This window comes from Gekko japonicus, unplaced genomic scaffold, assembly GCF_001447785.1.
Source record: "Gekko japonicus isolate JY-2015 unplaced genomic scaffold, Gekko_japonicus_V1.1 scaffold908, whole genome shotgun sequence".
In the NCBI taxonomy this organism is placed as follows: Eukaryota; Metazoa; Chordata; class Lepidosauria; order Squamata; family Gekkonidae; genus Gekko; species Gekko japonicus.
This window is the reverse complement of record NW_015172030.1, coordinates 90,036-102,286: the sequence shown is the minus strand read 5'-3', so window position 1 is coordinate 102,286 and position 12,251 is coordinate 90,036. Positions and strand designations below refer to the sequence as shown.

Sequence of the window (12,251 nt, the reverse complement as noted above, 5' to 3'; positions counted from 1 at the left end):
ACAAGCCCGGTTTGTTGTGTATGCCAACCCCCCCCCCCCGCTCCAACCATAGAGTTGGAAGGGGGCCATACAGACCATCTAGTCCAACCCCCTGCCCAATGCAGGACCAGCCTAGAGCATCCCTGACCAATATTCCTCCAGCCTCTTGTTTGGTGTAGTGGTTAAGTGCGCGGACTCCAATCTGGGAGAACCAGGTTTGATTCCCCACTCCTTCACTTTGCACCTGGCTGGATGACCTGGGGCAAGCCGTAGTTCTGATAAGAGCTGTTCTTGAAAAAAGAGCAGTTTCTGTCAAGAGTTCTCTCAGCCCCACCTGCCTCACAGGGCGTCTGTTGTGGGGAGGGGAAGGGAAAGGAGTTTGTTAGCCGCTCTGAGACACCTTTGGGTAGTGAAAGGCGGGGTATAAATCCAATCTCTTCTTCTTCTTCTCTTCTTGAAAGCTGTCAGTGAAGGGGAGCCAACCCCCCCCCCCAGGCAGCTGATAATAAGCAATATATTCCTTCCGAGAAGAAAGATCCGTCTCCTGGGAGCAGATGGCCAGATGAGCGGGGCTGCGTGTTCGGAGGGAGATGAGATCTGGCCGGCCACAGATGCTTCTACGGCTTTGAGCTTGGTCATTGTGAAAACGTCCAGCCATCTGTTCGTCAGGCCAGCAAAGCCTCTCTCTCTCCCTCTCTCCAGATAATGCACTCTTGGAATCCCCGCCTGCTGAATGGGCGAGGGGCCTCCCCGCCCCCCCCCCGTAATACGCATGACCCGTATCCAGCTGCAGAACAATCGCCCTGCATCTAAGAATACCTGGCGTGATAGGGAGGGGGGGTTCACGCTCCACAGAACCTGTGGCCGTGCCCCCCTTTTGTGTCCGAGACAATCTCCCGACTTGCCTTCTGGGGCCACCGTTTTTGAGGCGGCCTGACCTCTGACCTCCTCGGGCCGCTTTTCACAAAGAGGCTCTTCTTATACGTCGGGTATGGTAATGAGGGGGAGTGCGTGGGTGTACGCAAGGGGGTCCGGCCGGCGAGGGCCGTGGGGGGGCGGCAGCATCCAGATACAGTGGGGAGGCTCTTAATCTGAGTGGCCCGGAGTGGAGGCACTCGCCCCCAAAAAGCGGTGTCACCACCAGTGCAGGAGCCGGACCGCACCAGAACCGTTGGGTCATCAGAACTGAAACGGAGGTTTGCCAGGTGCTCGGCTTTTCATGCGATTGAGGGAGGTTTCCCCAAAATTACTCCGGGTGTCCTTTTAGATCTGTTTCTTGTGGGGGCCGGCAAAGGGGTGGAGCATCTTTGCAACAACCGTGCTTGTTGGCAGGATTTTCTCCTCTCCTGTTAGTCTTCAGACTTCCGTAGCCATAGTGAGCGTTTATCAGAACAAAGTCTGAGTCCAGTAGCAACCAAGTTTAATTCTGGGTAGAAGCTTTCGTGTGCAGAATTGAACATTGTTGGTCTTTTTCGTCTTCTTTTTTTCAAATTTTATTGAGTTTATTACAACATATATACAAAAGAAGATCACATCAGTATCATGCACCCTTGTGATAAATAAAATATGGGACACATCAGATGCATAGAACGTCATACAAAAATACTTCTCTGTTACGTTGCATTAGAGAAAGGGATAGAATTATAGCAACCCTGGGCTTCCTGGGCGGTCTCCCTCCAAGCACTAACCGGAGCCGACCCTGCGTAGCTTCCGAGATCTGATGAGATCTGATGTATTGACTATTCTGGCACGCAGCAGCCTTCACGTCGGAGAGGCGTGTACTGCTCTTCTGCGTGGGCTTGGGCATTTCTCTGCCGGATGATGCAGAAAGCTCAAAACGGGGGTTTTAGACAGTGGCGTGACCTCACGCAGTTCCCACAGCTACGCTAGTAGACTGATGGCATTTCCACTGCAATCCGAACGAACGGTATTAAACGTTTATATTACGATACGGGGCTCTTTGTCGAGCGTTCAGGGCCTCCGGCATCAAATCTGAGTGCAACTGACTTTCTCTGTACCTCTTTCATACCGAGAGACGTGAACGTCCAGTTCCGCTGTCGTGCAAACCGAAAGCATTTTTGCAGCTGGGGATTTGTGAATGATGGGGAGGGGGGTTGGACCTCCCAAAGGGACGGGGATGCCCTTTCGTATTGATGATCGGTTAGAGCTGCTTCAGTGCCTTCTTGAAAGTGAACCAGCTGTTATCGCTCGGCCTGTTGGACGGGGGGGGGGGGATGGGACGTCCCTGCGGCTCCCTGATCCTTTTTTTAAACCAAAGCATTCTGAGCTGAAAGGCAGATGTACAGCCAGAGGAAATGTGAGTTTTCTTGTCTTTGAGTGCTAAGAACATAAGAGATGCCAACGTTGGGTCAGGTCAATGGCCCATCCAGTCCAACATTCTGTGTCACACAGTGGCCAGAAATACCAGGTGCCACCAGGAGGTCCAGCAGTGGGGCCAGGACACTAGAAGCCCTCCCACTGTTGCCCCCCCAAGCACCAAGAAGACAGAGCATCCCTTGCCCCAGACATAAGAACCTAAGAGAATTCAGTGTTGGATCAGGCCAGTGGCCCATCCAGTCCAACACTCTGTGTCACACAGTGGCTAAAAACACCAGGTGCCATCAGGAGGTCCAGCAGTGGGGCCAGGACACTAGGAGCCCTCCCACTGTGTCCTCCCCCAGGCACCAAGAAGACAGAGCATCCCTTTCCCCAACCTGAGAGTTCCTATCTATACCTTGTGGTTCATTCCACCCCCCCACCCCCGTGTCCTAGTGATTCATTGGTGTCCTCCTCCACCGCAAGTCTGTATGGCGGAGGTCCCACTCACACCTTTGCTGGTGACCACCCAATGGGTTTATAAAGTGGGCGGGGCCAGGTGGAGCTTTGACTTCATTTTGACACCACGTCCTCCCCAAAGGGGACCCAGAGCGGCTTACACCAGTCTCTTCTCCTCTGTTGTGTCCTCACAACAACCCTGTGAGGTTGGTTAGGCTGTGACTGGCCCCAGGTCACCCAGCAAGCTGCCAGGGTAGAATGAGGGTTCGGACCTGCGTCTCCCAGATCTTAAAGGTAAAAGGTAAAGGTTTCCCTTGCTCGAAAGCCAGTCGGATCCGACACTAGGGGTGCGGTGCTCATCTCCGTTTCCAAGCTGAAGAGCCAGTGCTGTCCGAAGACGTTTCTGTGGTCATGTGACCGGCATGACTAGACGCCGAGGCGCACGGAGCGCTGTGACCTTCCCACCGAAGTGGTGCCTGTTTATCTACTTGCGATTTCTTGCTCTCGAACTGCTAGGTTGGCAGGAGCTGAAACTAGAGACGGGAGCTCACTCCATCATGCGGCACTCGGGTCTCGGAACTACCGACCTTCCGGTCTGCAGTTCAGCGTCTCAACCACTTGAGCCGCCGCAGCCCCTTCCCAGATCTTAGTCAAATGCAAATGCAAGAATCTGTTAATGGTCATGGTCATACTAAAGGGGGATTCTGTACTTATGAAATGCCAGAGTCCAACCCTCCCTCAGCCTGGCTTCATGCTCTTCCTAGTTTCTCCCCCACAACGATCGGCAGACTTTATTTTAGATCGGTATTTAAATACACACACACAGGAGCCACTGCCCGGTTGTTCTTAAGCCGCTCGCTCGCCCGCCAGCGCTTTGTTTTCCAAGCAGATCTTTTGTTGAGTGGCCCAGGGGAAGAGGATGCCACGGATTCCAAAAGTGGGCTTCAGAAACTGCTTTCAAAAACTTCGATAACAAAGATGTTTGATAATGGGGCGACACCGGGGAGGCTCGGCCGTTGTGGGAAACGAGACAAGCCAAGCTGCGTCGGAGCGTCCCTGCGGCTTGTGTTTGGCCGATCTCGGAATAGCCTTGCACACTTGGGGAGGGGGAACCACAGAGCGTCTTGTGGCACGTTGAACCGAACGCGTTTATTGCGGCGTGACCTTTGGTGGCCTGAAGCTCACTTCCTTACAGACGCTACCAAAGGGGTCGTCCCGTCTCGATTGGGTGGGGACAGAGATAAAAGAAAGGGGAGAAAATTGTGTTTTTACGATTTCATTGGGCCACGCGAGTTTCTGCCGCATAGTCATCTGTGTCGTCTTTAGGAGGCCACAAGATCCTTTTGTTGCGTGGGTTGCGGCGGACTCTGGGATTTATCTCTGAAGGTGTTCTGTGAAGGGTTGACTTCAAGAGGGGTTTTCTCTCTCTCGTTTTTTCTCCTCTTAGCCCTGGCAGTCCCAAGACAGCGAGGAGTATGAAGCAGAAGGTAAGAAGGGCTCGTGAAACGGCTTCCGTGGAGGCGGGAGGACTTGAAGCCTCTAAGGAACGCAAACTTTGAAGCGGGAGAACCGTAAATAACACACAAAGGCATTTTCCCTCCCCCCTTTTCGGCTAGATTTGAGCCCAGTAGAACTTTAGAGGCCAGCAAGATTTTCGGGTTTGAGCTTTCAAGAGTCAACGCTTGGTGTCGTGGTGAAGTGCACGGACTCTAATGTGGGAGAACTAGGTTTGATTCCCTGCTCCTCCTCTCCTTCTCCTTCTCCTTCTCCTTCTCCTTCTCCTTCTCCTTCTCCTTCTCCTTCTCCTTCTCCTTCTCCTTCTCCTTCTCCTTCTCCTTCTCCTTCTCCTTCTCCTTCTCCTTCTCCTTCTCCTTCTCCTTCTCCTTCTCCTTCTCCTTCTCCTTCTCCTTCTCCTTCTCCTTCTCCTTCTCCTTCTCCTTCTCCTTCTCCTTCTCCTTCTCCTTCTCCTTCTCCTTCTCCTTCTCCTTCTCCTTCTCCTTCTCCTTCTCCTTCTCCTTCTCCTTCTCCTTCTCCTTCTCCTTCTCCTTCTCCTTCTCCTTCTCCTTCTCCTTCTCCTTCTCCTTCTCCTTCTCCTTCTCCTTCTCCTTCTCCTTCTCCTTCTCCTTCTCCTTCTCCTTCTCCTTCTCCTTCTTCCTAGACTCTCAGAAGCTTATACCTGGGGAAATTATGTCGGTCCCTAACGTGCTCCTGGATTCGAATCTGATTCTTCTACTGCAGTCCAACAAGGCTACCCTCTGAATCTATCTTCTCCTTTTCAGAATGCTACAATTGTTCATAAAAGTAAGAGCGTCCACCAGTAGTGGCCGCACTCTACACTGACAACTGCTGTAGATTTGACACGGGCCAGGAGTTCTCATCCCCTTCTTTGCCTCTGAAAATACCCCCCTTCAAATTTCCCGTCTGCTTTTTCACCTTTACCTGTCTTTTCTTCCTTTCCCCCCTTCCTTTGTGCGCCTGTCTCTTCTGTCCCGCCCCCGCCACACACACAAACACACTCCGAACCATTTCTGTATTTTTACAGTGTGCTCTTGTGCTTGCTCTGTGACGTTTTCTGGGGCGGTCCAGCCCTGTCCGAGATTTTTTGCTGTCTCAGGTAGCTGTACCAGGATACCCCTTGGTATCCTTTGTGCCATCACAACAGATGCTGAGAGGGGGTAACCTCTGGTCATGTAACGCTCCGTGGTTCCTCCTGAGTTTCTGTCTTTTGCTTGAGGTGGGGAGAAATGGATTTGACTCAGGACCGAATTGGTTGTGATCAGGGAAGCCATGTTTTCTTTATTGACATGTCTGCTGTGTTCACATGCAGATACAGGACAGGGACGAGGAGTTAACATGTGGAATTCGCTGCCGCAGGAAGTGGCGGTGGCTACAAGCAGGGCTATTTTGGGGCAGGAACGCACAGGAACGGAGTTCCGGCTGGCTCCCAAGTTGGCCACGCCCAGCAGGAACTCATTAGCATAATAGGCCACACCCAACAGCAGAAACTCATTAGGATTGGCTACATTAGGGTTGTGTGGCCTAACATGCAAAGGAGTTCCTGCTACAAAAAAAGGCACTGGGTTTTGACATCAAACAAGGTAAACAGAATAAGAAGCAAAAGGTGGATGTGGCTGGATGACCACACTTTTGGTAACATGGGGTGTGTGGCCTAATGTGCTAATGAGCTGTGCTGTCAGGGGTGTGGCCCAATATGCTAATGAGTATCTGCTGTTGGGTGTGGCCTATTATGCTAATGAGTTCCTGCTGGGCTTTTTCTACAAAAAGAGCCCTGGCTACAAGCATAGACAGCTTCAAGGGGAGATTAGATATGGAGCAGAGGTCCATCAGAGGCTATTAGCAACAAGGCATAGATCGCCCAATCAGCCAGTTAGAAGCCTTGGTATGCAGAAGCCCGACCCGACCCCACTCACTATCTAAAAGTATTTGGTGGGCACTGGTAATGGTGGCAGCAGGCATCAAGGCGCCCGTGGGAACTAAGTTGGGGACCCCCGTTCTGTGTGCTGTGCAGTCATGCTTAGAAGAAGAAGTAGAGAAGAGATTGGATTTATACCCGGCCCTTCACTCCCTGAAGGAGTCTCAGAGCATCTTACAATCTCCTTTCCCTCCCCCTCCCCACAATGGACACCCTGAGAGGTAGGCGGGGCTGAGAGAGCTCTCGCGGGAACTGACCTTGAGAGAACAGCTCTGAGAGAACTTGTGACTGACCCGAGGTCACCCAGCCAGTTTCCTGTGGAGGAGCAGGGAATCAAACCTGCTTCTCCCAGATTAGAGTCTGTGCTCCTAACCACCGCACCGAACTGGCGCTGTGCCTGTTTTGAAGTCCTCCTTGCGAGCGACAGGGTCAGTTTTTGGTGACTCTGATTGGTTATTTTTAATTGTCTCTCCCTCCCGCCCTTGCTTTTCTTTTCAGGCCAGCTGAGATTCTGGAATCCGGATGACTTGAACGCGTCTCCGAACATCTCCCCCACTCAGGACTGGATAGAAGAGAAGCTACGTGAGGTGTGCGCGAACCTGGGCATCTCCAGAGACGCCCACCTGTGCAGAGAGAAGCTGGTCTCCATCTGTGAACAGTATGGACTGCAGAATATTGACACGCAGGTACCCATGGACACCCCCCCCCGACCCCTGGAGTCAGGCCGGGCAGTGTGACTGTTACTGCCTTATCAAAGCTGGCCTCTGGCCGGGGATTTTCTGTAGCGGCAGCTGCACAGTGAAGGAGAGGGAGGGTCTCAGAGCCCGGAGAGCAGAGTTATTAAAATAATGAAGGTGCAGGAGTGTGGCTGCTTTCTTCAGAGAAAAGGTGGAGCAGCTCTTGAGCAGTCTGTTTTCACAAATATTCACCAGGCGGGCTGCACTCTTCCCTGGTTGCAATTCCCTTGGCCAGCTGTAAAAAGGAGGACCACTTCTCCTCTCGGACAGGGGGGAGACTCTGGCGTGTCCTAAGATTTGAAAGAAGAGAAGAAGAGATTGGATGTATACCCCGCCCTTCACTCAGAGTCTCGAGCGGCTTACAAACTCCTTTCCCTCCCCCTCCCCACAACAGACACCTGGGAGGTAGGTGGGGCTGGGAGAGCTCTTGACAGAAACTGCTCTTTTTCAAGGACAGCTCTGACAGAACTATGGCTTGGCCAAGGTTATCCAGCCAGGTGCAAGTGGAGGAGTGGGGAATCAAACCCGGTTCTGCCAGATTAGAGTCTGTGCACTTAACCACTACACCAAACTGGTTCTATTTCAATATGTTTACATCCCTTGTCTCCTCTGCAGAAGTCCATATGGCAAACGGGAAGCTCTCGGGAGCTCTCCCAACCAGGGTCTATCCAGACCAAGTCTTGGTTGGCTTTTCGGGGTGTGCATTCAATAAAAACTGAGCCAAATAAGTACCCCCCCAAAATACCTTGTTGGTATTTTTTGGGTATTTATTAAACCAGATTCAGATTAGGGATAGATGAGCCCAAATAAAAGCCAACCACCCGGCTTTTATTTGGGTAGCTATACCTATACCAAAGTGGCGAAGAAGAAGAAGAGATTGGATTTATACCCTGCCCTTCACTACCCAAAGGAGTCTCAGAGCAGCTTACAAACTCCTTTCCCTTCCCCTCCCCACAACAGACACCCTGTGAGGTAGGTGGGGCTGAGAGAGCTCTTGACAGAAACGGATCATTTTCAAGAACAGCCCTTATCAGAACTATGGCTTACCCAAGGCCATCCAGCCAGGTGTGAGTGGAGGAGTGGGGAACCAAACCTGGTTCTCCCAGATTAGAGTCCGCGCACTTAACCACGACACCAAACCAAGCGAGCTCATCTGGAAGGGGTGCATTTCCAGGTGAGCTCACCGGCCGCTTTCTTCAGGTATGAGGCCTCAAGGGCAGGTAGGGGAACATCCTGACTCACAAGTGGGTTTTGGACAGACCCCTCCATATCCTCCTGAGTACCAAGAGAATCTGAAGCCACCTTGCCCTTTTCCCACATGAAAGCCATATTTTCTATTGCTGGGTTGCAGCCGAAATTCTCCTTGCCGAACTTTCGTCCCCATAGTACACTGCAAATCTCGCATTGACTTCCTGGGCCCTCTCTGAGGTGTGCTTTGCTGTTTCTCAGGTGCTGGAAGAAGTCTTCCGCAACCTTGAACATGACGGGGCGATGAGCATCGAAGACTTCTTCTATGGCTTGTTTAAAATCGGGAAGCCTCTCCCCCCGTCTGCCTCCACCCCATACAGGCAGCTCAAACGGCATCTCTCCATGCAGGTAAGGGGTCTTCGATCACCTTTTGCACCTCGCATAATTGATCAGGGCAGGACTTTTTTTTTATTTAAAGATTTTTATTGTTTTTAGACAAAGGGTTAACAGTAAAATCGAGAACAGTGTAAAATTATGCTTAAATACACACATCTTAACATATGTAAATTTTGCATATTTTCAAGTAATTATGTTCAGAACTGCTTCTTTTTAGAGCTTTGGACAACTTACATTGTAACAAACCTCAAAACTTGTTGTTGTCCTCTATCTAATATATATAAAATAAAATAATAATAATAACAATAGTAGTAGTAGTAGTAGTAGTAGTAGTAGTAGTAGTAGTAGTAGTAGTAGTAGTAGTAGTAGTAGTAGTAGTAGTAGAATATTAAAACATATATACAGTGAAGACGCTAAACAAGGAAAATAAATAACAATAATAACGGTGCAACATACATTTGAAAAACACACTACAGGAATTAAGGATAATGTTACCATATTTGTGTACAGAAGATATGTATTCATGAGCCTTCGGTTCAATAGGAAAAAAAAAAACCTTGTTAAATCCACTTATAGACTTCTGCTGACGTTCTTAACTTCATTTGCCCATATTGCCAGTCCAGTTGGCTATGGCAACTCGGGTGATTTTGTATGAATGACAGTGCCGTCATGTCAAAGGCAGCATGTCAGAGCACCTGGCTTTGGCCACTGTGTGACACATAGTGTTGGACTGGATGGACCATTGGCCTGATCCAGCATGGCTTCTCTTATGTTCTTATATCTGGGGCAGTGATGCTCTGTATTCTTGGTGGTTGGCGGGCCACCGTGGGACGGCTTCTGGAGTTCTGGCCTGGCTGGTGGACCTCCTGATGGCTGCTGGGTTTTGGCCACTGTGTGACAGAGTATTGGACTGATCTGTACAGGATTAACCCACTCAGCCCAGTCCAGGGATGCGAGGGAATCCAGTATTTCAGCACATTAAACAACAGTCCACGAGACAGTCTGTACTATCCCTGGTCTTCACAACAATTTGCCACCAGAATCTCTCTTCTCTGTGATCCCCACCCAACTTAAGAGCAGAGATTCAAATTCTCAGTTGGCATCTGGGACTTAACACATTACAACGTTAGACACAAGATTTAGCCTTGGAGTTCAAGTACAGCATCAGAAACACTTACCAATATGAATGATCTTTATTCAGTGCAAAGCATAGCAAAAGACTACTAGAGGATACTAAAAATAACAAAGCCTATGGCTATTTGCCCTTACCCATTTAAGCATAATCATAGTTACCCAATTGTTTCAATAGTCCAAACTAGTCCATGGAATAACAGCACAGGTAGGTACCAAGGGATTTTGAAGAGAAATCCCACCTTGCACAGGTCTGTAGTCTCAGTCGGTTCAGAGATACAGATCCACAGTAACAAAAAGTTGCAGCTGGCAAGCAGTCACAAAGAAACTCTTTGTTTCAAAAGTCAGGATCCCCAGGAGCAAACGAGCAAGAGATGCAAGAGAGCTCTTCCATAGGGAACCAAGGAATTATACCCCAATCCCAGTCATAATTAGCTGTGGCCATCAGCCAATCACGAGTGGCAGGGCGTGTGCCCAATTGCTGGTTGCCATGGTTGCCAACATCAGGTGTGTGAGAGGATTGGCTAGGAGTTTAGAGGCCCCGCCATCAGTCAGGTGACCCAACCTCCAGCTTCACGATTGTGTATGTGACATGCTCCATGTGAGCCTTAAAGCGGAGCCTTAAAGTCTGGCTCTCAACATAGAGGTGTTAAAGAATGTGCATGGTTATATGGCATGGCTATTAAGTGGCTCAGGCTATCTGGACTCACCATTTGGCCTGCAACAGGAAATAAAGACACAGCATGTCATCAGAATGTCATCACAGGAGAAGGGATGAGAATATAGAAAGCAATATTTCTATACATGATCCAACATGGCTTCTCTTATGTTCTTGTGTCTAAGACAGTGATGCTTTGTATTCTTGGTGCTTGGAGAGCCACAGTTAGAGGGCTTTTGGAGTTCTGGCTCTGCTAGTGGAGCTCCTGATGGCACCTGGGTTTTGGCCTCTACGTGACACAGAGTGTTAGACTGGATGGGCCATTCGCCTAATCCAACATGGCTACTCTTATGTTCCTATGTCTGGGGTAGTGATGCTCTGTATTCTTGTTGCTTGTGGGACTACAGTGGGAGGGTTTCTGGAGTTTTGGCCCTGCTGGTGGAGCTCCTCATGGCCCCTGGGTTTTGGCCATTGTGTGACACAGAGTATTGGCGTGATCCAACATGGCTTCTCTTATGTTCTTATGTCTTGGGCAGTGACAGTCTTTATTCTTGGTGCTTGGGGGGCCACAGTGGGAGGGTTTCTGGAGTTCTGGCTCCACTAGTGGACCTCCTGATGCCTGCCCCCTTTGGCCACCATTTGACACAGAGTGTTGTACTGGATGGCCTATTGGCCTGATCCAACATGGCTTCTCTTACATTCTTACGGTCAGTGTCCACAAGAAAATAACATGAACTGTCCCAGCAAATAGGTGGCATGGGTACAAGAAGGTCAAGAACGCTGAGGGCAAATGAAGCCAAGCATCGTGAGAGCAAAGAGGGAGGGGAAAGGAACCTAACAGCAGCTTCCTCTCAGAGGGTAGCCAGTCCAATCCAATAACCTTTGTTGGCATCACTATAGCTTTAAAACAGATAAAAGTACAAGTCAGCCCATATACCAACAAACAGAAGCCATCAAAGTACAGCCATTTGTTTCATTGTACATAACAGTAACAATAGGAGAAAGTAATAAAATTCGGAACAGTGATCTCAAGTAATTAAAACTGTTGCAATAAGAAACTTAACTGTCCTAAACGGAATCATAGGTACAACTTACCTCTCTCACTTATTTCTTTCTCCTAATCTCTCCGCCTCCCTTCCTCTTCCCTCTTCCCTCTTTTCTTCCCTCTTTTTCTTGGTCCCTGAGTATATCTGCCAGGAACTCTGCCACCTGCTCAGTAACTTCGGGGTTTTTGTCTGCTAGCAGGAATTCAGTACCTCTGTTGGTTGTAGCCAGGGGTCATTTCCTAGAAAAAGAGATGCAGGAGCTCATTTGCATAACTAATTTGCATATGCCACACCCCCTGACAACGGGCAGGCATGTTTAAAATGGGTTATGCAAATAAGTTTAAATTCCCCCCCCCGAGTCTCTCCGCAAAAGCAGAGAGGCTCAGGGGGAAAGGCAGTCATGTCTGGGTTCCCTGCCTGATCTTCTCCAGGTGCCCCGCGGCCACCTGGAGAAGATTGGGGAGGGAACCCAGGCATTTAAATCCCCCCTCCCTGATTGTCTCCGTGGGTGGGGCCTTGGGCTCCTTCCTGCCAGAGCGCCGCTCCAGGGGTGCTCCGGCAGGAATTGACCCCTGGTTGTAGCCTTAGAGAGTTGAAGGAGAGGGCTAGTCAGGTGTAAATGAAGCTGAGTAGACAGCAGGCAGTTTAAGAGGATGTGCTAGACAGAGTCAGGTTCTTCCTAATCCAAGCCCTATGCATTGACAGCTATATATCTAGAAGAAGAAGAAGAGAGATTAGATTTATACCCCATCCTTCACTACCCGAAGGAATCTCAGAGCGGTTTACAATCTCCTTTATTTATTACTTGCATTTATATCCTGCCCATCCCACGGGCGGGATCAGGGCGGGTAACATCGTTGAAATAAATACAATTTCAGTATAAAACATTAAAACACAATAAAACATTA

General features: G+C 49.7%; 1 protein-coding gene across 1 annotated transcript in view; it reads left to right on the top strand.

Annotated features, from left to right (window-relative positions):
- Nucleotides 1–12,251, top strand: part of NIN (ninein) — a 141,506-nt gene that overhangs the window by 52,540 nt on the left and 76,715 nt on the right. Inside the window, exons 4-6 of the mRNA XM_015420614.1 lie at nucleotides 4,202–4,241; nucleotides 6,686–6,873; nucleotides 8,374–8,520. Coding sequence (XP_015276100.1) covers nucleotides 4,202–4,241; nucleotides 6,686–6,873; nucleotides 8,374–8,520 — 375 coding nt within the window. The remainder of the gene's footprint in view (nucleotides 1–4,201; nucleotides 4,242–6,685; nucleotides 6,874–8,373; nucleotides 8,521–12,251) is intronic.